The following is a 25,202-nucleotide window of genomic DNA, read 5'->3' as shown; positions in this document are numbered from 1 at the left end:
CAGCTATCAGCAAACCTCAGCAACATACATAGCCAAACATTAACAACTATTCTTTATCGAATTGCATGTATATTACAATACCTTTCCCTTTAAATTTGAACTACTTTTTAAACTTTTTACAACTTAATATAGCTACTGATATTTACAAAATTATTTTCTTAAGCTAAGCATAGATTCGAAAGTAATGTATTCACTTAGGTAATTTAAATCAATCGATAGTTACTTAAAATAAACAAAATTTCCATCATACTTCTTTTTCCTGGGCCTGACTGATCTTCGTACGCCTTCTGTAGGGTAGTTTCGAAAAGAACCAAGCGAGGTTCTGGAATCATTCGATTGCAATACCTTTGGGATGCACTTCATTTCTTGTAGGTGGAGGTGTTGGTGAACATGGCAAAAATCCCCGAAACGGTTCATCGTCATCAGAGTCTTCGTACCTCCTTCTCAAGCCCTGGCCAACCAAGGGTGTGTGGTGGTTCATCACCCGAAACGCCATATTGCGCCTATGTTCGGGGTTTCCCCCTGTGGGCCGAGATCAAAACTGATCCGATCGAGATCTGGAAAACATTTAGAGAAATTCTTTTAATAAACTTTGCTTCCAACCATTTTTGTGTTTCGTTCAGATTATGATTTCTGTAATAAACCTTATCTCCTGAGACTAATTTATTGAATGGATCAGCCCTTGTATCTTCAAAATGTACCTGGTCATTTTTCTCGCCGATTAGTGGCTGTTTAATCATTTTTTTTTAACTTTTGCTTGGGTTAGTCAAATCTAAAAGCGTTTTGGTTTGTAGCATAGTACTCTCTCAGACGGGAAATCTCCTCCATCTGTTAGACAGGTGTTACGGTAATTAAACAGAAAATAATCTAATTTATCTTAGAGACTCAAACTTCTTATGTCGGAATCAAGTAAAAATTTTTTTAAAACTTCTTTCGCTACTAAACGTTCTGCTTAGCCGTTACTTTGTGGGTGGTGGGGTGGACTTTTCATTACTTTTACTCCTTGTCTTTCAAGATAAGAAATAAATGATTGGGAATTGAACGGTGGTCCATTGTCCGTCACGACAACATCCGGAAGACCAGAACTAGCAAAAAAAAACTTTGTATTCTTTATAACTTTTTCTGCGTCAGTGCCATATTTCATCCATATTACTTCTAACCATTTCGAAAAACTGTCCACAATAAGCAAAAAGACGTTTCTCTCATGGTAAAAAAAATCCGCATGGATCCTGCTAAAAGGACGGATAGATGGTGTCCATTCATATGTGATATGTTGCCCTGACACAGAAGTTATCTTAGCACACACTTCGCAATTTTTTACATGGTTTTCGATATCTTTGTTAATACCGAACCAGTAAATGTGCATTCTGGCTACCCGCATAATCAATAACCATAAACGGATGATAATCCATATGGTTTAACGATACCCCATACAGTCGGGACTATATCCCGAACTAGGTGTTAGGCACGTTTTATGGTTATTGATTATGCGGGTAACTGCTTCATCTTTATAATGCCCACATGGTTTGCGTGTAGTAGTTTTAACATTTTATTTTGTAGCGAAAATGGTATCACTACACGGCTCAGGAAAACTAAACACCCATCAATTATTTCTAATTCTTGGACTTGGGAATAAATAACTCTGTAACTTTTGTTCAATCGTTTCGGCCAACCGTGTTTTGTAAAAGAGAGTATTTGCTGAAGATATTTATCAACCTCAGTTTCTCTGGCAATCACAGAAGCGTTTAAAGGAAGTTCTGGTGAAAAGTTTAGGCTGTGCAAGGTATGCGTTTCATCGGATTGTGGGACCTCATTGTTGAGTGGAAATCGGGAGCAGAAGTCAGCACTGGCCATCTTGTCAGATGGTCTGTACAAGATTTCAAAGTTATGAATGGACAGTTCCATAATGTGCCGTTGCAACCTAGTTACAAAAATTGCATTGCGCCCCGATTTTCCAAATATGCCTTAAAGCGGCTTATGGTCCGTGAAGACTGTAAATTTTTGACCGTACAGATATTTATGAAATTTCTTTATCGTTGAAACTATTGCAAGGGCCTCTAAATGTAGAATTGGATATGCCTTATGTGCTGTATTCAACGAAAAGGAAGTAAAAGCTACAGGCCTTTCCGCTCCGTCTATGACGTGCGCTAATACTCCTCCCAACCCATAAGATGAAGCATCAGTACAGACTACGATTGGCTTTTTTGGATCGTACAAAACTAGGATACTAGCATTGAGCAACTGTATTTTACATTCGTTGAAGGCTTTGTCACATGAACGACTCCACACATATTTAGTATCTTTCGTCAATAAACTATACAATGGACATAAAGTGGTAGATAAATTAGGAAGAAATTTACCATAATAGTTTATAAGACCCAGGAAAGCTTTCAATTGAGTTACATTTTCGGGTATTTTAGATTGTTGGATTGTTGCAACTTTATCCGGGTTTGGTTTGAGACCATTTCCAGAAATAATATGTCCCAAATACAACAGTTCACTTACGAAAAATTTACATTTGTCAAAGTTAACCTTTATGTTAGCATTTTTCAATCTGTCCAAAACTAATCAAATTTTTTTATGGCACTCCTCGAAGCCTTTTCCAGCTATTAACACGTCGTCCAAATAACAGTAAACGAAGTCAAGTCCCTTTAAAATTGTGTCCATTATTTGCTGGAAAATTGCAGCGCTCGGAGAAGCGCCTTGAGGAAGCCTATTATATGTAAAAAGCCCTTTCGTTGTATTTATAACGACGAACTTTCGTGATTTCTCGGATAAATTTAGTTGAGTATAAGCATTGGACAAATCTAATGAGCAAAAGCAGTTGCAGTTTGATAAGGATGCAAACAAATCCTGAGCAGTAGGCAAAGGATATGTATTGGGTATAAGTACCTTATTGATAGAAACTTTACAGTCTATGACAAGCCTAATGGTGTCATTCTTTTTGATTACGACTACAACTGGTGAGGCCCAGACTGGTTTTTATGGGTGATATGATTTTATCCTTTTCTAGCTGTGTTAAATAATTATCAACCTTCTCCTTCAGGCGATAGGGTACTTGATACGCCTTTTTAAATATTGGTGTTTTCACGAAGCACCAAATCAGCTTCGAAACCGACAATAGGAGTGGACATATCCTTGTCAAAAATGTTTCTATAATTTGTTTTAATATTTTTCAGAGCCACTTCAGCACAATTTTTTTGGACAATAGAATTCAATGAAAAAGTATTAGAGAAACGCTGCCTCTATCCATTAAAAAACATATCTAGCCAGTCTCTTCCCATCAATGGCGTAAACTGATGAAAACTTTTCAGGACAATAAGCTTCATCAAAGCTTCTCTATTGTTTATTGAGACCTTCACAAAAGCACTTCCCAAAATCTCTAACGTTGACCCATTTACCACCACTAATTTTCGCATATTGTTCCTCAAAGAAACATTAGTCAAATGTTTATTAAAATCGAATTTTCCTATTACAGAGACTGATGAGCCACTATCCACTTCCATTTTTATCGACCTACTCTCAACATTAGCCTCTAGGAAACAAGGTTCGCTAATCCTTTTTACCGATTTTATCATAAGACAGGGATAATCACCTGGAGAATCACTATCGCTGTTATAGTCTTCCCTCAGTCTCTTAAAATAATCATGCATATATCTGAACTAGACGACTCTGCGATGAATTTCACAGATCCTTTTCTCTGATTTTTGAAACGGTAGCAATTTTTCTGGATATGGCCTCTCCGGTTACAAAAATGGCAGCTGAAATTAGCATACCTTCCACGGCTAGAGTTTCTATGTCCTGAGCGCGATCGTCTTCTGTCACGTCTGTCATTGGCTCTAAAGTTGCATTGGTTCTCCCTATTCCTGCCTCTATATTCATTACGACTTCTGTAGTTTAGATTTTGTGGTTCTGGATTTCCTAAACGACTCCGCACAGAATTAACGTGAGGATTATATTCCGAATTTAAAGCGTTAGTAGCCGACATCACTACCTCTTTGTTCTTAATCATCCTTTCAGCGACTCTTAAAGTCAAATTGTCCACCTCTAGAAGCTTCTCTTGCAAGCGCTTATCATTCACGCTAAATAACAATTGATCCCTAATTGCTGACTCGCGAAACTCTCCAAAGTCGCATTGCTCTGCGAGTAGTTTCACAGCAAGCACAAAATTTTCACCAGATTCTGCTTCACTTTGTTTTCTAGACCTAAACTTGTGTCTCAACACAGTATCTGACTCCACTTTATCATAGCGTTCTTTTAGCTTTTTCGTGATAGCCTCATATGTAAGAGTTTTTAAATCTATTCCTGGGTGGAGCAATTTAAGTTCTTCGAAAACATATTATTACATGAAAAAAAATATTCAAGTCGCTCAATATAATTTGAAAAAGACGTACCTACAACGTAAGGATCGATGGTCCCCATTAACGCCATTGCTGAAGGACTTCCGTATTCCGCATAATCGTTAAAGACGCCAACAGCTACTGTATATTCAACCGCTATTTATCCAACTGCAACGCTCTATCCAACTGCTGCTATCTTCCTGGCTTCTGGACTTTTCAATGCACGACGTCGTAAATAGCCACTCGTATCTCTCAAATAATCTAAACTACAATCAGCTAAATGTAGCTCAATTCAGCTTAAGCTAAGCCTCAGTTTAGCGCACGCTGATTTTCAGCCGATGCTGTAAGCGTTGCCTTGCAACCGGCTTTGTTACAGACAAAAGGAAATAAAACAAAAGAAAAATTACCACAAAGCCACGATTCAAAATGTCTTCAATAGTTTTAGCTTCTTATTAAATTGCAATATTTTTCAAAGGCTCTCTAGCAAATCCACTTACCGTGCTAGTTTTTTCAAATCTGGTGGATCCAGCAAAAAAAACTTTGCCCTCTCGGCGCTCGTCCAACGCTAACGGATCTGCCAAAATAACGCCCGTACACAACTCTGTAGCAAAAATTTTCGGCCTGTACTTCTCGCACAACACGCGTCACTTTACGAATTGGAATGATTTATCCTCGTCGCCAATGTTAAAGATGAAACTACTCGGGGATTTCGGTTTATAAAAACGCGTCTGTTAACGTTGACGATCAAAACCAGAGAGATCGATTGCTGTTTATTCAGCTATCAGCAAACCTCAGCAACATACATAGCCAAACATTATGGCAGGGTTTTGACATTTATGCTTATACCTAACGGATATACTTCTAACTATTCTTTATCGAATTGTATGTATATTACAGTTTGGTGCTAGGTTGTTGGTGGGAACGGCCCTTACAGTCATAATACCAGAAGGAATTCGTTCCTTGTACGATGAAAGCTCGGATGGAAGCAATCTTGAAGTTAAATACGTGGGCACCTCTCTAACACCGGACAATAAACACAGCGCTGATTTATCCACATTTGGGCCTTCCCTAGTGCTGGGCTTTGTCTCCATGATACTTATACCGAGTTGTAGCTTTTTTACGCGAAGCAATCCGAAAGATGGTAATAATATAAAATATTAATAATTAGGTAACTTGATGGGAAATAAATCTACAACATTTTAACGATTTTTCTTATGTTGTTTTCAAATTTTAATTTCCGAATTTCCTAATGTTTTCTTTTGCGTAGTGAAGTCAAATTAACGAAACTGAGTAACAGTTAAATAAATTTCTAACAGTTACTCAGTTTGGCTAGTTCATGCTTTTTTCTAAATGAGTAAGTAGTACTCAGTTTTCGACATTTATCCATGCTACTCAAAAATGAGTAACTACATGGTTACTCTGTTTAGGTAGAACCACTTTTAACGAAATTGAGTCAAAATTTACCCAATTTAGAGTAAAAATGGCCGAGCATGTAGGATTGCCGTTTAACAGTCAACAAGCAAGTACAAATTTGTCAAAATAAATATTATTTTTATAATTAATTCTTGTATCATTCATAAACAAACACTTCGATTTGTTTCCATGTACATATCATATGAAAGAAACAGTCCCTTTAGTGAAGTTATTTTTATAGGGTAATAACAAGGAATGCATGAGATTTTCCTATGAAATTGTTGTTGTATGTCAAGATATAAATTATGGCATTTCCAATGAGATTAATGGATTATATGTTCTTTAGTTTTTAAAGGGTTTTCTTATCCAATTCAAAAGCTTGGTAGTAATGTGAGTCTATCAGACGATCCTATGACACATTTTCGATCACATTGTTTTGATTGGAAGTTCCAATAGTGCAAATTTATAACACTCCCATATAATATGAACAGGTGAGATTGTTTCAGTGGTTACACTCGCACAGTACATTTTTTTCGGGGTAATTTTTACGTCAAGCTGAAAAGTATGCTCTCAGCGTGCATGACATGTTTTGTTTATGAGCTCGTGTCAGAAAAGCATTAAACTCTAGTGAAACGAGTGAAACTAACGAGGCATTAAATGATTACTTTGTTCCGTGTTATCGGAATGGAGGAAATAAACCTAATGAAGTTGGAAGGATTCACTCCTACAATAAAGGTAGAGGAGCTAATAATATCCGACGCTGTGGCTACAGAAGGGAAAATCCCGTTCATTAGCAGCAATCGATGTTCTGGTGAACCGACTGTAGGGAACGCCCCAAGTAAATGTTTAACTAATGTGAAACAAGAACCTGTGACGGACCTCACCGGTGAAGATGAGACTACAGCAACTTGCGACGAAATTGCCGCTTCTAGCTCCAGGTAGTTTTAGTTATTTGGTTTTCAAAACTGCGAATTATTCAATTCGTGTACAAAACTTCCGAATTTTGGGTCAATGCAAGCTAGGAATAACATGAACAACCTTTACTTTTTTCTTTGCAGCAACTCGGACAGTTCTGAAATACGTAATACCGCTGTTGGAGATCGTTCGCGAAAAAAGTACGCTTGTGAATTTTGCAACAAGGAATATAGAACGAAATGCAACTTGAAGGATCATACAAGAACTCACACCGAGGAACGACCTTTTGCGTGTGATATCTGCAGTGAAACATTTCGCCAGCTGAAGGTTTGCGGTACCATAAGAGTGCACATGCAGGTGGCCGGAATTTCGAGTGTAACATATGCCAGCGACGTTATTCCCAAAAATCACATCTAATGGCCCACAAAAAGACACACCGCGCAGATTGTCCTCATAAATGTTCGGTTTGCAATAAAGCATTCGCAACTAGTTCTCATCTCCAACGACATATGCACACTCACAGCGATGTCCGAGCCTTCAAATGCGACATCTGTGATGCATCATTCAAGAGGCGTGATGTTCTGAGAAATCATATGAAAAGCCACAAGGTCGAGCCCTCCCCAGGGTAAGTATTTACTTGTACCAAAAATTGTCAAGAATATGAATTGGATGGATTTTGTTTCTGTTGCAGCAACACAGAAGGTTTGGACCCAAATCAGGCTGGTAACAGCCGAAGCGATGGTTCAACGAAATACACCTGCGACATATGCGGCAAACAGTACAAACAAATGAGACCACTTCAGTTACATCTGAGGCTTCATCAGAGCACCACTGTGAGACCTAAACATAAAACCCAAAACAGAAAGCAGCACGAGTGTACGGTTTGTGGAAAAGGAAATCCGAGCAGAGCATTGCTCATGAAGCACATGCTTTGTCATACTGAAGAACGGCCTTTCAATTGCGATATTTGCGGTTCATCATACAAGTCGGCTTATGATGTGGAAGTCCATAAGAAAAGGCACACCTCCGAGAGACCGTATACATGCGAAATTTGCGGAAAAGGGTTTCTTGTTCCATCCAGGCTGATGCGGCACTTGTTTTGTCATACTAATGAACGGCCTTTTAAGTGCAATATTTGCGGTCTATCATTGAGGTGGGAACACAATCTAAGAAATCATAAACTGAAGCATAATGCAAAGCAGGAGAGCTTTACAACCGAGCGAAATCCTGTGGCGCACTCTGAAAAACAACTACTCAATTGCGATATTTGCGGCTCATCGTATAAAACGCCTATAAACTTGAAAAAACATAGAGAAAAGCATTCTTCGGATAGCTTGCATAAATGCGAAATATGTGACAAACAATTTCCAATTGCTTACAAACTGAGGCAGCACATGCTATGTCATACTAACGAGCGACCTTTCAAATGCAATATTTGTAGTTCATCGTTCAAGTCGATTTACCAACTACAGGCTCATGGAAAAACGCATAATTTGAAGCCGGATCTTTGCTCGGAAGAACAACCTTTTAAGTGTGATATTTGTGGTGATACATACAAGACCAGTTCCGCGTTAAAGGTGCACGAGACAAAGCACCTAAGGCAAAAATTAGTCAAAAGAGAAAAATGACCAGTCGATATTGTTTTAGGCCGATTCGTTACTGACAAATTTTACGGGTAGAACTAACGAGGGAGTTTTGTTTAGTTCCTACCATGCAACATTAGGCCCTCGGGCAAAAGCTGTTCGTTAAGGTGAATTGTTCTGGCCATACACAGTTCTATGTCGGGGTGGAACATAAAGAGGAATTTCCTGAAGTGATCGGAAAATAAAATCACGAGCAATAGAGAATGAAAGTGATGATCCGGTGAAGCTTCAGGTCACCGACATACAACTGCTTGGAAGATGATATACGAGGACTGCCTTGTGGAACACAAGAGGTGATTGAAAAAGACTCCGAACAAGTTGCATGTAGCTTCACTAAAGCGCATCGAGTGGTTAAGTACGAACGGATCCATTCAACCAGATAATAAGGAAGACCTAACGCTCGTAATTTGTTGCAATAAATGGTCGATTTAAATGAAAAAATCATCTCTGTTTTTGTAAAGTGACCGGTATTATTACGTCTGTTGTTTTTATCGTAACACCAACAATGCAACATTTTATTTATTTCAATGAATTCGAATACACTTTTAAAATGTCATTGTCATTGTTAAATGTATAGCCCGTGCTTTCCGCTAAGTTAGCATATCTGGGGACTAACCCCTGGTCTATACACTTATTTTGATCCTTCCCGTTGCACGTGTCAGCATGTGCGATACTCTAGACTCACATGGGTGGTCGTATCCGGGTCCTCCCTTGGGTAGGCGCAATGTCCGGCCAGGTTCTGGTACATTAACTCATTAATCCCACCCCCATCGTTATTCACTCGCATTTGTAAATGTTTTGGGAAAAATTTTGGAAAAATTTGGGATCTTAGTGAACAAATTAAATGCATTGTTATTATTTTTATTTTTACTCACCTTTTGTTGTGTAAGACTTTCCGTACTCACGTGTCCTTCAATTGTTCTTGTTTTGTTACTCGAGATCGGTCTCCGACGAAGAATCATCGGATGTTTCCAAGTGGAGATGATCATGTTGCGGATCTGGGTACGTTTCTTCGTCTTCTATGTCAGTAAAACCAAGGAAGTCCTCCACGTATTCTTCCAGTTCTGACACTTCTTCAGATATTGAATTCTTCATGTTGTTAAGGAATGATTTTATTCTATTTCTGTCCTCAGCTACGTAACGGATGTGTTCAGCTGATACTCCTGTGCATAATACGTTCTGTTCTACGCAATACTGCCAATTTAAACATGGACGGCCCTTTTTAATGGTCCTGGAATGTTGTATTCCGCCACTAGTTTCTGTATCTGTCCGTCGTTCATCCTTTGTACGTGACCCCAGTATAAGAATCTGGCGATTCTTTTTTCCTTATAATTGTAATTCCTTCCAACATGACTTCTACGTTTTTAATTCTAGATTCTGTTTCGGTTTGGTTGTCATTAGAGCTGTGGTATAAATCTAAGACTATCGCGGACTCCATGTCTCGAAGACGGTCACGATTTTCTTTCGTGAGCGTGGTTACTTTCAGGCCGTACAGTACGATCGGAGCTATAACCGTGTGGTATATTTTTCTCGTCGTTCTCCATTGCACTTTAAAGTTTTTCACGAAGCTCAATACACTTCTGTATACCCTGAGAGCCTTCGTGATGCGTTCCGTTACTGCTTCTTTTCGGTTTAAGGAACTGGTGAGGTATGTGCCTAGGTACTTCATTTTTGTCACTACCTTTAGGATGTATGGGCCAAAAGTTTCGACGTGGGGAGGTTCTCGTGCCACCGTTACTGACGGGTCCCGTATAACAACTTCCGTTTTATTAACGTTTAGTTCTAACCCGAATGCTTGAAGAGCTGGAGTTAATATTGTTATCAGCCTTTCTATTTGCGAGATGTGGGTTAGTATGGCAATTATGTCGTCCGCGTACACTCGTAAACAAGGAAGCTTGATTCGGTCAACTTGTCCCAGTAATAACTCTGGCATCTCTCGCTGTATTCGCATTAGCGCTTGGTCCAATAGATACACAAAAAGTTTAGGTGAGAGTGGGCATCCCTGCCTCATTCCTTGCTGTATTCTTCTGTTTCTTTGTCCGAACCATTGTAGCGTTGTTCTTTCTGTCATGCAGCATCTTATGATTCTGTTTACGAGGTACGCTGGTACTCCCAGCTCTTTGAGAACATGTGGTACACGGGTTAAATCTATGCGGTCGAATGCTTGTCGTAGGTCCAAAGATAAGATGTAAGTGACTTTTCCTTTTCTCCAGCGGTCGTCGAGAATCTGACGAACGATAAACACTTGGTCTCCTGCGGAACGATTTCGGTGGTACGCAAATTGATAGTTGGGTACCTCACCTAAGAAAGATTCCAATTGTTCTAGCAAGAATCGAACATAAATTTTATAGATGGATTGGCACAGTGTTATTCGGCGAAATTCATCAGGTCCTTTGGGGCTTGTTGTTTTAGGTATCGGTACTTGTAACGTCTCTATTATTCTGCGCGGTGTCTCGTTTGAACTCCACATGTGTAATACCAGCCTATGTATTTGATGTAGTAAGCTCTCCGGCCCATAGCGAATCAGTTCCTGTTTCACTTCGTCTGTACCAGCTGCTGTGTTGTTTTTTAGCGTGAGAGAAATTCTTTCTACGCACTCAGTGTCGGTCCTGATTCCGGTGAGGGAGGGACATCTTCGAGTATCAACGGAATGTCTTGTGTGCTAGCGCTTTGTTGCAAAGTGTCTTCCCATTCGCGTATAGAGATGTATTTGTTCTTTTTTTTATTCTGGCGGCGTCGGTGGTGTTTAAGATATCGGAATGTTAGACGGACTCGTTCTAAAGGTGGCCCCTTGCTGATGTTTCCGAAAAAATTGTGTATTTTATCGTCTAGGTGTTCGTGGTAAGCTTTATCCTTTTCTTTTTTCGCAGTCTTCAGAGCTTTCTTCAGTGACAGGTTGTTGGGATATTTCCTCAGTAGGTTTTGCAGGTGTTCTACTTTTCTTCCAGCGCGCGACCTTCTAGGAGTCTTGGGCGATTTTTTTACCTTTAGTGTAACCTTAGCCGCATTTTTGATGCTCTCAACAAGCTTAGCTAACAAAGCCGTCGGGTTCATAATGCTCTCTGCGTTAGTCATCTGACTTGTTAGTACACTGTGATAACGTTCTCTTGACGATGAGTGGTGTTTTAGTAAGTTTACATCATATGTTTGCACTAGCACAGCTCGCAGCCGAAAATGTTGTGGCTCCATTTGATGGATTTGCCGTATCTTGATTCTTACGGTGCTTCAGATTCAGGAGGAGAAGCTTGTGGTCCGAAAAACCCGGTGCTGCATCAAGACATTGTATATTCGGTAACTGGAATCTTCTTATTACTTACTTTACTTTACTTACTTTTTTGGCTAACGGACCGTTCACCGGTCTAGGGCCGAACGAATTAGAGATGTCCAGCTTCTTCTGTCTTGGGCAGCCGTTTTCCAGTCTCCCCGTACACCAGCAGATCGTGCATCTTCTTCCACCGCGCACATCCACCGCGTGCGAGGCCTACCACGGAGTCGACGGCCTCTTCCTGGTTCTCTACTGAAGATAGTTTTGGCGGCTCTCTCATCAGGCATCCTGGCTACATGTCCAGCACACTGAAGCCTGCCCCGCTGTATTACCTTCACTATATCAGCATGTTTGTATACCTGGTACAACTCGTGATTCATGCGTCTGCGCCACACTCCATCTTCCAGTTTACCGCCAAGTATCGATCGCAGAACTTTACGCTCGAAAACTCCGAGCACTCGTCGATCAGCTTCCTTCAGTGTCCATGCTTCATTTCCGTAAAGGGCCACCGGGAGTATCAGCGTCCTATACAGCGCTAGTTTTGTGCGAGTTTGCAAACTACGGGACCTTAGCTGGCCCTGTTCGCAGCTGCAACTCGTCGTTTCACTTCACGGCTCATATCGTTGTCACATGTCACAAGCGTACCAAGATAAACGAATTCGTCAACCACTTCAAATCGTTCCCCATCTATCTCCACCTCAGCACCAACACCACGGGGACTCCCACGCTCTCTGCCAGCTACCATGTACTTCGTTTTGGCAGAGTTAATGACAAGTCCCAATCTCGCTGCTTCTCTCTTAAAAGGTACGAACGCCTTCAACACGGCCTTACGGTTGATACCGATGATATCGACGTCGTCCGCAAAACCAAGAAGCATGTGAGATTTCGTGATGATCGTACTGTTTCTTTCGACGTTTGCTCTTCGTACTGCACCCTCAAGAGCGATGTTAAATAGTAGGTTGGAGAGCGCATCCCCCTGCTTCAGTCCATCCAACGTTACGAACGCGGCTGATGTCTCGCCAGCTATCCGCACGCACGATTTTGATGCCTCCAGTGTCATACGACTCAGCTTTATTAGTTTCGTAGGGAAAACGTGTTCCAACATGATCTGCCACAGCTCATTTCTTTTCACTGAGTCGTACGCCGCCCTGAAGTCCACAAACAGATGGTGAGTCGATAAGTTGCACTCCCGGAACTTATCGAGGATCTGTCGCAGGGTGAAGATTTGATCCGTCGTGGAACGCCATTGTCGAAAACCAGCCTGGTATTCGCCAACAAAGGATTCCGTTAACGGTCTCAATCTGGAGAACAGGATACGGGAGAGCACTTTATATGCGGAGTTGAGCAACGTTATCCCTCGATAGTGGCCACAATCCAATCGATGGCCCTTCTTATAAATAGGGCATATGAGGCCTTCCAACCAGTCGTTCGGCATTTGTTCATCCACCCAGATCCTTAGTATTATCTGGTGGATCGCATAGTACAGCCGCTCGCTTCCCGCCTTAGGAGTTCGGCCGGGATACCGTCCTTCCCAGCGGCCTTGCCGTTTTTCAGCTCACTAATCGCCTTTTTCACCTCCTCCTGTGTTGGTGGCTCCACAGCTTGTTCGTCACTCATAACGTCATCCTGTTCCTGCTCTGCTCATCCGGCTCCTCACCGTTCAATAGCGCCTGAAAATGCTCCTTCCACCTGGCTGCAACCGTCGGTTTATCAGTAAGCAGGTTGCCGTCCTTGTCATTGCACATGACCGGCACCGGGAAATACCTGCTTCTGACTCTGTTGACAGTTCTATAGAATCTCCGTACGTCGTTTTGAGCATAGCTGTCCTCGTACTCGTACTCGCGCTTCTTCCGACGGTGGGTTCTATTTTCAGCAGCTCTTGCCATCCTGTACCTCTCTCTGTTCTGACGCGTAGCCGCAGTGAGCATGGGGCTCCTGGCACGGTTCTTCTCATCTGTCGCTCTCTGGCACTCGACATCGAACCAGCCGTTAGGCTGTCTTCCACGCGTCGTACCTACCACCTCTCTCGCAGTCGTTTCGATGGCGCCGTGAATACTGCTCCACAGCCCATTTATGTCTTCCACTCCTTCCTCCTGCTGTTCTGCGATCCGTTGATCCAGCTCTCTGGCGTATTCTGCTGCCACGCCATCAGCTTTCAACCGCTGAATGTTGAAACGCGTCGTCCTCTCTGTGCGAGATTTCAGCACGTTCGACAACCGTGCGCGGATCTTACAAACGACGAGATAATGGCCAGAGTCAATGTTTGGTCCCCGAAAAGACCTAACATCAGTAACATCCGAAAAGTGCCGACCGTCAATCAGTACGTGATCGATCTGGGAGCAGGCTTCTCCATTTGGATGTCTCCAGGTGTGTTTTCGAATATTCAAACGTGGAAAATAGGAGCTACATATGGCCATTCCTCTGGCCGCGGCAAAGTTTATTAGCCTCAGGCCGTTTTCATTGGTTGACGAGTGGAGGCTATGCCTTCCAATGACCGGACGGAAGAATTCCTCCCTCCCAACCTGTGCGTTTGCGTTTCCGATGACGACTTTCACGTCGTGTTTTGGGCACTCGTCATAGATTCGCTCAAGCTTGTCATAGAACTCATCTTTTACTTCATCGGATTTGTCGTTTGTCGGTGCGTAGGTGTTGATTAAGCTGTAGTTGAAGAATTTGCCCTTAATCCTCAACACGCATATACGGTCATCTACGGGCTTTCACCGGATGACTCTTGTTTTCTGATTTCCCAGCACTACGAAACCGACGCCCCGTTCCGCTGCCTTGCCGCCACTGTAGTAGATGTGGTACTTGGAAGAAGTGCGTGCAATAGGGTCTGCTGCACGGAATTCCCTTTCTCCGGAATTTGGCCACCGAACCTCCTGAATCGCTGCGATTTTGACTCCCTGCCGCTGTAGTTCTCGAGCAAGCAAGCCAGCCCGCGCCGGTTCATTGTGAGATCGGACGTTCCAAGTACCCAATTTCCAATCGTTTACCGTAATCTTTTTCCGTGTTCGTAGCCTAGGTCTTTGCCGATTGATCCGTTCCGTATTTCTAAATTCGTTGTTCGTGGTTGATGAAAGGTTTCGGTATGCTACCTTACCAGGGTCGCGATACCTACATCCTGCTGATGGGGCTGCCATCTTAGGTGTAGCTGGCGAGATACAGCATTCCATAATTCAGCCGCCCGCTCCGGGTCAGACGCTGTTGTACGCCGCCCCTATGGGGATACAGCCGCGTACGACCCTCTCCCCAGTCAGCATACGGCCATAGTTTCCACCGGGGTTGGTTACCCGATCTCCGCTAAGGTTACTCGTATTCCGGTCGGCACCACATGGAGGTTGGGATAGGAGTTGCTGGACAGAGGTGAATGGCCACCTTAGGGTCTCAAGTTACACGTGTCCAGCCATTTGCCAACCAAAATCTTCTTATTACCGGCATAATAATGTGATCAATTTGTGAGAAGCGAGATCCTCTGCTCCATGTCGTTAATACACTTTTGCATTGGCTAAATGTATTGTACATTTTGTATCGAAATAATCGCAAAAGTTCTTTCAGCATCTCATCGTTTGCGTTACATTCAGGATGGTAGAGTTGGCGTCCAATTATACTTCGTTCTTCTGGTAGTAGGTCCCTGTATCCGATGTGAGCATTAAGATCTCCCATTATGAGAACGTTAGCCCTTTGATTCTCGTTCATTCCATTAAGGAATCTGATCAGGTTAGTTATTTCCGGATCCGCTCGCGACCCCATCGATCTGGCATAGATAGAGATTACATATAGGTCTTCGCCAAAGATAGGTAGCCGTACCATGCAGATGTTATCTGTGATCCTGTGAAAGTCCGCTGTGTTATACTTCCTGCGATGAACAAGGACTGATGTGCCACCATCCATCCTAGCTGATGTTTGTGTTTGTTGGTTTACATTGAACCAGACGAAATTTGATGTTTGAACGGTACATGACGCCATACGTGTTTCCTGCAGACAGGCTACTCTCACTTCTTGTTCTTTTAAGGAGGCATCTATATTATCGCGGTCATTGACTTGCGAACACCCGGACACGTTCCAGGTAGCGGCAATAAGTGTCCTGTCTGATGTGGGTTCTTCAGTTTCAGTTGCGGGTATAGTTTGTTGCGTTATCTCGTGGTCGGTTATTGAAGCTACTTGTTGGAAAGCTAGCACTTTCGGCAGAGGAGAGCCTAGCACTTTCGGCAGAGGAATTGTTTGGGTTAAAGACATCCTTGTCTCGATGAGGTACGGTGAGGGTGGGTACTTGCGTGGAAGTAGCAGAGTTCAGTTTGGCGTTATTATTCACTGGATGCCGTCGATGTTTCGGTGCTTGAGTGGGATTTATTTTTAGTATACTATCATCACAGTGCGTCTTGAACTGTCCTACAGATCAGACGTTTTTTCGGTTGCTTGTGGACTGGTCTTTGACTGCCTATAGCTTCAAAGTTTGTGTTTTGTCAGTGTGTCTTTTAAACACTACCTGAAAGTTATTTCCCATCAGTCTTTCTCAAGACTACCTACTTTTAAATTTAACATTTGTTTTAACTTTTTTCGTATCACCTGAAATGGCTGGACGGAAAAAGAAACCTCGCATCGCTGCGGGGAGGAAAAGAGAGGCATCTCTTTCTGACACATCGAGTGTCTGTAGTGACAATCCTTTTGATATTTTGCCTGAGCAAGAAGCTGGTGAAATGGAAGTTACCAATAATGAAACTATACAAAATATAAAATCTTTAAAAAAGGAGAAAGTTCCACCTATTGTGGTAACTATTTCTTCTGAATTTAATATATTCAAAAAGGAACTTTCAACGTTTGTTTCTGACGTTAAAGTTACCTATCAAATTGGCCGTAGAGGTGAATGCCGCTTATTAGCCGACTCAGTAAAGGGTCGCGATCGTCTTGTTCAGTATTTAACTGACAAGATGTACAAATTTTCTACATATGACACCAAGAACGCCAAGCCGTTCAAGGTTGTCTTGAAAGGTCTCACCAACGATCAAACCGTTGATGAGATCAAACTTACTTTAACAGAATTACTTGGCATAGCCCCTACCCAAGTAATTCTAATGAAACAAAAATCACGAGGCGAAAACAGTCAGAGAACTGGAATTTCCCTTGTTAATTATTTAATTCATTTTAACCGCAATGAGGTTAACAACTTAAAATTTTTTGAAAAAGCACATGCATTGTATAATGTGCGTGTAAAGTGGGAAATTTATAGAAAGTATGGCGGAGGTGAAAAGCATATCACCCAATGCCGTACTTGCCAACGTTATGGCCATGGTTCCAAATTCTGTAACATGGACCAAAAATGTCTTAATTGTGGAGACTCTTCTCACAAAAAGGACACATGTCCTGTGAAAGAGAGTAAAAATTTTCGCTGTGCGAATTGTAACGGCAACCATATGTCAAATTTTTATCAATGCCCAGTCCGTTTAGCAATTGTTAAGGCAAGGCAAGGTAAACAAAATTCAATTTCTCAATTAAAACCAACTTCAAAACAAAATTCTCCAAGCGTACCAGTGACGCATAGTTTACCTACTCCTTTGCATACCCGTTTAACTTATGCACAGGTTACTGGTAGTTCGAACATTATACCGCCTAGTGTTGGTAGTTCGAAAATGACCGTTAATATGGGTAAGCAAAACACGCTAGAAAATAATTGTACACCTATTACTCCAGCTAATATTGCTGCCGAAAATATTTTTTCTAATGTCAACTGCCTGGGGCCTATTACGGCAGGTAAACTTTCTTTTTTGCAACAGGCAATGTTCGATCTTATGAACGCCATGTTGCAGGCAAAATCAATGTTTGAAGCCATTCAAATAGGCACAAATTTTACTATTAAAATTGTTTCTAATTTAAAATTTAGCAATGATTTTAAATAAAACAATTAAAATATTAAATTGGAATGCTCGCTCATTGAAGGCCAATGAGAATGAGCTTTTTAATTTTTTAACAGTAAATAATGTGCATATTGCAATTATTACTGAAACATTTTTGAAACCTAACATAAAATTAAAATATGATCCCAATTACGTGGTTCATAGATATGATAGGATTCAGGGTTCCGGCGGTGGAGTTGCAATTGTTATTCATCGCCGAATCAAACATCGTGCTCTTCCCCATCTTGAGACGAAAGTTATTGAAACTTTGGGAATTGAAGTTCAAACTGAACTTGGGATTTTATTTATTGCCGCAGCATATTTACCATTTCAATGCACACGCGAGCTCAAAAATTATTTTAAAGGTGATTTACAAAAACTCACCAGAAATCGTTCGAAATTTTCCATAATCGGCGATTTTAACGCTAAACATCGTTCATGGAATAATTCTCAAAGTAATTCCAATGGCAAAATTTTATTCAATGATTGTTCTTCAGGATACTATTCTATTTTGTCTCCGAATAGTCCTACATGCTTTTCTTCTGTAAGAAACCCTTCAACAATTGATTTGGTGCTAACAGATCAAAGTCATGTATGTAGTGATTTGATCACACATGCTGACTTTGATTCTGACCATCTTCCAATAACTTTTTCTTTATCACATGAATCAGTTTTAAACCCTATGAGCTCTGTTTTTAATTATAACAAGGCTAATTGGGAAAGATACAAAACTCATATTGAGAGAAATTTCAATAATGAGCTTGATTTGCAAAACGAACTGAATATTGATTCCGCTTTGGAAGCATTAAAATGTGCAATTGTTGATGCCAGGAATTATTCTGTTCCAAAGGCTCAAGTGAAATTTGATTCATCAATAATTGACGAAAATCTTCAACTTCTAATTCGTTTGAAAAATGTCCGCAGACGTCAATATCAACGTTCTCGTGACCCTGTTTTTAAAACTATTTATAAAGATTTACAGAAAGAGATTAAACATAGATTTACACTTCTGAGAAATCAAAATTTTGAGACTAAAGTTGAAAAATTGAAACCATATTCAAAACCATTTTGGAAGCTGTCGAAGATTCTTAAGAAACCTTCAAAGCCTATTCCAGTTTTAAAAGATGGTGAACGTTTTCTTGTATCCAATGAACAAAAGGCTCAAAGACTTGCTCAGCAGTTTGAGAGTGTTCATAACTCAAATTTGAATTTTGTGAGTCCAATTGAAAATGAAGTCACACGTCAATTTGATTTAATTTCTTCCCAGAATTTTTCACCTGCAGAAATAATTGAAACTAACTTGAATGAGATTAAATCAATTATTAAAAATTTCAAAAATATGAAAGCACCTGGTGACGATGGAATCTTTAATATACTAATCAAACATCTCCCTGAGAGCACAATGGAATTTTTAGTGAAAATTTTCAATTGCTGCTTCAAAATTGCATATTTTCCCAAATTATGGAAAAATGCAAAAATTACTCCCATTTTAAAACCGGATAAGAACCCAGCTGAAGTTTCAAGTTATCGACCAATCAGTTTGCTTTCTTCAATAAGTAAACTGTTTGAGAGAATTATTCTTAACAGAATGATGTCACACATCAACGAAAATTCAATTTTTGCAAATGAACAGTTTGGATTTCGCCATGGGCATTCCACAACTCATCAATTGCTCAGAGTTACTAATATGATACGAGCTAACAAATCTGAAGGTTATTCCACTGGAGCTGCTCTTTTAGACATAGAAAAAGCATTCGACAGTGTTTGGCATAAAGGTTTGATTGCGAAATTGCAAACTTTTAATTTTCCAATTTTCCTAATCAAAATTTTAAAAAATTATCTTACTGATCGAACTCTGCAGGTTGTCTATCAGAATTCAAAATCTGATAGATTTCCTGTCAGAGCAGGTGTACCTCAAGGTTCAGTCTTGGGTCCAGTCCTGTACAACATATTCACTTCAGATCTTCCTGATTTGCCTCCAGGATGCACAAAGTCATTGTTCTGCGATGACACAAGCATTTCCGTAAAAGGAAAAAGCCTTCGTGTCATATGCAGTCGATTGCAGAAAAGTTTAGATATTTTTTCTTCCTACTTGCAAAAGTGGAAAATCTCTCCCAATGCTTCTAAAACTCAAATGATAATTTTTCCTCATAAGCCTAGGGCTTCTTTCCTCAAGCCAAACAATAATCACGTTGTCAAGATGAATGGGGTTATTTTAAGTTGGTCCGACAAGGTTAAGTACTTGGGACTAATTTATGATAAAAAACTTATTTTCAAAGAGCACATTGAGAGTATACAAGCCAAGTGCATCAAATATACGAGATGTTTATATCCTCTTATTACAGGAATTCTAAACTTTGTTTAAAGAACAAACTTTTGATTTACAAACAAATTTTTAGACCAGCAATGCTTTATGCTGTACCGATCTGGTCAAGTTGCTGTTCAACAAGGAAGAAAACGCTCCAAAGGATTCAGAATAAAATTCTGAAAATGATTTTGAAGCGTCCTCCTTGGTTTGGTACACTCGAATTACATAGACTTACTGGTGTTGAACCATTAGAAGCTATGTCAAATAAAATTATTAACAATTTTCGACAAAAATCGTTGCAATCCTCAATTGCTACGATAAGCTCTCTTTATAGCCAATAAGTTAGCAATTAAGTTAGTTGTAAGTTTACTTCCCCTTTTCTGACAAGTAGGTTTAAATCCCTACGAATGATAAGTCCTAATTGCGAAAGCAAACAAATCCTAACAATTAAAATTACAAATTTCTAACAGTGTTGAGAAGTCACCATTTGTGATTGGACACACATACTCATTATTTACTAATATTTATCATAAATACTTAAGCTACTAACAAATCCCCCCTTAAAAAAAAAAAAGTATACTATCATAATGATTATAGTCGCCATTTTTCGCCATTCGATGAACGATATTCAGACAATTTCTTATATTTTCACCTGCGCTTATCTCAATTCTGCTTGAGTGTTCTTTATATATCGTTATCTTGAAGCCAAACGATTTTGCTATTGCATATTTACTTTCCTCTCCTCTCCAGAATCGTTATTTTGACAGTTGTTCTAAGAAATGATTCACCAACTGAATGGGTTGCATCGTGGTTGCCTCTTTCTGAAAAATCGTGACCGCTTTTGGGAATAGCTGGTCTAACCATAGATTGCTTCGTTCTTTGTGAAAGGATACTACTAAAGCACGTAGAGTTCTCGTGTAGTGTGCGTGTTCCTCAAATCCTGGAGCCTTATTCCAGAGTTGGTGCGCAAGTGATGAATAGGCAATTGCCATCTCCTGGTATTATGCACGCTTCCAGTATACCCTCCTGTACTTGGACTAGTTCCGTTTTCATTTTCGAAGTTTTCCTATGTCTTCCTATTTCTTCCTGTTTTTTTTTCCACTTCAGACCTTTACTTTTTGTTTATTAATAGCTCATAGGCTCAGGATCATGCAGGAATCAGGATAGAGGAAGAGAAGGAAAAAAAAGAAAAGAAAAGATTAATATTGTTATCTCGCAACATAAGGGTGTTATAGTGTTTGTTCATGCAGGTATGTGTACGAAAATCTTGCTTTATGATTAGTGCTCTCTGTGTGCGTAAGTGAGTAAATGATTATATTATATGTTTATCTACTATGATGCCTGTGTGTGATGGATGCTGTGTATGTTGTATGTGTATAATATAATCCTAACTATCCCGATTGGCTGGTATTTCTTTTGTTGTTCTATAATATTGATTTATGTTTTGTTGCTTTAGTTCATATATAATAATCATTCAGCTATTTTATATTTGGGGTTGTTATGATTTGAAAGATTATGCAAAACTTCATCTAAATTGCAGTTGCTAGTAGTTATTGACCTTTTAATTCGTACGTTTGCAATTTGTTTGAGAGGTGACGATCTATTTATTTATTTATTTATTTATTTAACATTTTTGATACCAGCCTATCGAGACCCCCCCCCGGCTTCGGCTCGAACCATCAAGTTAATACAGAACCAGTGCAAGGGGGTGCCGGCCGCTATCAGTTCTCTACACCGGTCTCCCTCTAGAAATAGCCAAGATGGCAGCATTCCGAATTGTTCTAAAGTGATGTAAAACCCCAACATCAACGATTCGGTGAAGAGAACCCACCGGACCCGCCACCCACCCGCTCCAGCCCTGCATCAAAATGTGGTTCTTAACATGGGACGCGTCGAGTAAACAGCCGGTAGGAGTTGGCTGCACTTACGATTTTAGAGCGGGGGTCACTTGACCGAGCGAATATCGCAAGGTTTTGCTTCCCTCCCAAAACCAGGGCTTTCACTGGTCTCATCGTGTGTAGCCCATTGTTCCACAAATACACTTTAAAAATGTGCTGTAAAAATAAAAACGCAAGATATTCTTTCCTGAATTAATTTTTATTGAAGCAGTGTTTATTGAGAACCTTCACGACATATTAGCGACATTTAAAAAAAAAACACGAGGCACGCACCTGGTCCATCGGCATCTTGTGCCAGATCTTGGAAATAGGCCTTTTAAATTGGTCCATAGTATAACAAGACTTCGCGAGATTTTTCATTACCCTTCTCAGAGCCGGATTTACGATTGTGGAGGCCCGGGGCCCAGTTTACAGTGGGGGCCCCGAAAAAAAACAAAACCGTTTTTTTATCGTACGATTAAATCGTATTCAAAAGTTACCAAAAATTTGTTAGATTTTTTTTCAGAGAATTTATTAAATAAATAATCAACATTCAACTCTTTCAGTATAACGAACTCTCAACTCAACAATGCTAAGTTCATAGTCGTACGAAACCTATTTTCAATCATCTTCATCTTCGAAAAAGACCTTTCTCCAGTTACGTTCGAGATCATTATGCCTTGTTTAGACTACGCCGCATATCACCTGATATCGCCAGATGATATCGGATATCACTTCGGGTGTTCACTCTACAGTCAGATGATATGGTTTGACATTTACCAACTGTTGCCAACTGCTGCAAATCTAGTTTTTATTGGTTTTCGAACATGATATCCGCGATACCAGTAGCCGAGGTGATATCCAATGACAGCTCGATTGTATGGAATATCAGGTGATATGGATATGACATGGTGCTATGGCCTCGACAGCACGAATGGCCCGATATCAGGTAATATGCAGTGTAGTGTGAACGGGGTATCAGGCTCAAATAAATCCTCAAATAAGATGATTTTTGAAAGCACTAACGAGTTTATGATTTTTTTCTTCGTGTAATCTTTTTTTTTTTTGAGCTCCACTTTGATATACACGCGGGGTTTGTGGCGATCGCACATTTTGAACAAATGTAATAATAAATTCGATGCTTGCTTACTGTTTACAGCCAGATCTGAAATCTGAAAATTTTTTCTTGATATCTAAAAAAAATTCTACCGCAATTTGAAAAATTGTGATCCACAGGCAAAAATTTGCACACAATTTGAAAAAGACTGCGCAAATATGAGGCGACCCTGGCAATAATCTACAGAAACTAGGAAAAAACTACACACATCTGCAGGTCAATAAAATCTGCGCACGGACAAGTAAACTTATTTTTATTTGGAATCAACAGCAATGCTTAAAAAAAACTTCTAGATTGTGTTCTTTCTCCGCTTAACCTCCCATGAGCGCTGGTTCGATTCAAATGATGTGTAATTGTGTGTCATTCCAAGAGAATCGGAAGTGAACTCTTATGGATGTAGAGTAGGGAACATTTTCTAAGCAGCTTTAGGAACCGCCTGTGTATTCAGACGAAATACTCGAAATGTATTGGGTGAAACTCGAACAATAGTATATTAATCTGTTCTCTATCGTTTTCTCTATCACAACTTGTTTTCATATTGTGAAACTAAGTTAGCAAACTTTAATAATCATCAATCAAAGTTACCAATCGAGGGACACTATTCCAATCACCCCGAACCTATTTAAAGCAGTTTCCATCTGTTTTGCAGACGTTTTTTTTCAGCACACGAAGTGGCTCCTGAATGGCTGCAATATAGGTCGATTTATTTCAATTGCAATTGTTCACAGATTTCTTTGTGATTAACGGTATTTCTTATATTCGTAAGACAGCTAGACAATCAAAGTTTTCGTTTCCATCATTGAAATTGTCGATATTGATCAAAATGCAGGAGTTTGAGGCCTGTTTTCTTCGACTGATTAAAATAGGAGCTACTGCTTAAGCTGTTCCCTACCCTAGTTGTGATATTGGCGCTTCCAAAAAAATAACATTGAAGCAAAGTTTCAGATTGGAATGGTCTGTTTGAATTTTCTTGCTGTAAATTGAACTTTTGATTGAATCTCATTTTTGATATCGAAAAGAACTTTTTCTCGTTTTGTGGGGGCCCGGGGCCCGGGCCCCCTGGGCCCCCCCTTAAATCCGGCTCTGACCCTTCTCATCTCACAAATGTTATGATTTTTCTTATAAGGAGAATATTTTTTTGTAGAAACATTATTTATGCTTGGTATATTCGTAGAGTAAAAAATCTGTCCAAGTTACCCAATTTTGTTCATATCATGTTGAAGTAAAAATAAGGTGAACAAAGTAATGTATATAATCATACAGCTAAGGAGAACTCACTGCTTTCTCAACTTACCTTACCAAACAGTCCCAGGCCGTGGAGTGGCCTTTGCTGTACTCAAGAGTTGTATTCATCCGAGTAGCAGTCCATGGCTGCAGTTCGCCAGCTCTGCAATCTGCGTAGGGTCAAACCTTGCCCGCGTCTCATCTCGGATGGATTGGTTCAAAGAACCATCTTTACCGGACTATCGTCCGACAAGCTTAGAGACAGGCCGGGAGAATTAATGAGCATTACCCCCTTACAACCCGCTTTGTGTTGGAAACTTATCAAAAAATCATTATTCTGGAGTTGTGTGTTAGCTCAAACCAACTGAGATTCTCGTTGAAAATACGTATTTATTACTCTTACGGCGTTAAGTAACAAACCGACCCAAAAATACCATCATTTTTATTTGTGATTCAGTTGTGCTCGAAAGAGGTGCTTTTTCGTTTTCCCGTGCATCTTTAACGAAGCAGTTGTCTTGAATGAAAAAGTGCAAATATCACATTTGTAAGGTCGTTCCTCCGAGTGCGCTTTTTCATGAACTTGCAGGTTACATTTTGTTTTGAGTGATAAGCTGCAAATGTTGCACGCATAATGCCTTTCATTAGTATGGGTTAGCATATGCTGCCTTAGCTTGTAAGGAGTTCGAAATTGTCTCTCGCAGATTTCGCATTGAATGGGGATTTCCGAGGAATGCTTTTCCTTATGTTTTCTCAAATTCATAGCTGTTTTAAACGATAAACCGCAAATATCACAATTGAGAAGTTGTTCTTCAGAGTGAGCAGCGACAAGATTTTGCTCGAATGTGAAGCTCTCACGCTTTGAACTATGTGTAAGCTTATGAAATCTTAGAGTAGATTCTGACCTTAATGATCGATTGCAAATATTGCATTTAAATGGCCGTCCGTCAGTATGACAATTCATGTGCCGCTTCAGCGGGGTCGAATATGGAAACTTTTTTCCGCAGATTTCGCATTCATACCGTCCCTGCGTGTGCGTTTTCTTATGAACTTCCACATCGTAAGCTGTCTTCTATGATGAACCACAAATATCGCAATTAAAAGGTCGTTCTTCAGTATGAGAAACCATGTGCCTTATGAGCGATACTCTACTCGGTCTTCCTTTTCCACAAATCGTACACTCGTGCAGGTTTAAGTTGTAGGTGTTCATCT

The 25,202-nt window shown here is 40.2% G+C and overlaps 3 protein-coding genes across 3 annotated transcripts; 2 read left to right on the top strand and 1 right to left on the bottom strand.

Annotated features, from left to right (window-relative positions):
• Window positions 1-25: 25 nt before the first annotated feature.
• On the bottom strand, window positions 26-25,200 carry LOC129716649 (zinc finger protein 69-like). Its single transcript, XM_055666485.1, has 5 exons — window positions 25,138-25,200; window positions 24,064-25,062; window positions 4,838-5,452; window positions 4,395-4,705; window positions 26-557 (listed from the first exon to the last, which is right to left on the bottom strand). The coding sequence occupies exons 1-2, from the start codon at window positions 25,198-25,200 to the stop codon at window positions 24,436-24,438; spliced, it is 690 nt and encodes a 229-aa protein (XP_055522460.1). The 3' UTR covers window positions 26-557; window positions 4,395-4,705; window positions 4,838-5,452; window positions 24,064-24,435.
• Window positions 6,352-8,774, top strand: LOC129732416 (zinc finger protein 226-like). The gene is made up of 3 exons (XM_055693301.1): window positions 6,352-6,691; window positions 6,812-7,293; window positions 7,360-8,774. The coding sequence occupies exons 2-3, from the start codon at window positions 7,085-7,087 to the stop codon at window positions 8,294-8,296; spliced, it is 1,146 nt and encodes a 381-aa protein (XP_055549276.1). The 5' UTR covers window positions 6,352-6,691; window positions 6,812-7,084; the 3' UTR covers window positions 8,297-8,774.
• LOC129716650 (zinc finger protein 668-like) lies at window positions 6,438-7,085 on the top strand. Its single transcript, XM_055666486.1, has 2 exons — window positions 6,438-6,691; window positions 6,812-7,085. Exons 1-2 carry the CDS (start codon window positions 6,438-6,440, stop codon window positions 7,083-7,085), a joined length of 528 nt encoding a protein of 175 aa, XP_055522461.1.
• Window positions 25,201-25,202: the final 2 nt, after the last annotated feature.

The sequence above is a fragment of the Wyeomyia smithii genome, chromosome 1 (assembly GCF_029784165.1).
Source record: "Wyeomyia smithii strain HCP4-BCI-WySm-NY-G18 chromosome 1, ASM2978416v1, whole genome shotgun sequence".
Taxonomy (NCBI): domain Eukaryota; kingdom Metazoa; phylum Arthropoda; class Insecta; order Diptera; family Culicidae; genus Wyeomyia; species Wyeomyia smithii.
This window is presented reverse-complemented; position numbering and strand designations above follow the sequence as displayed.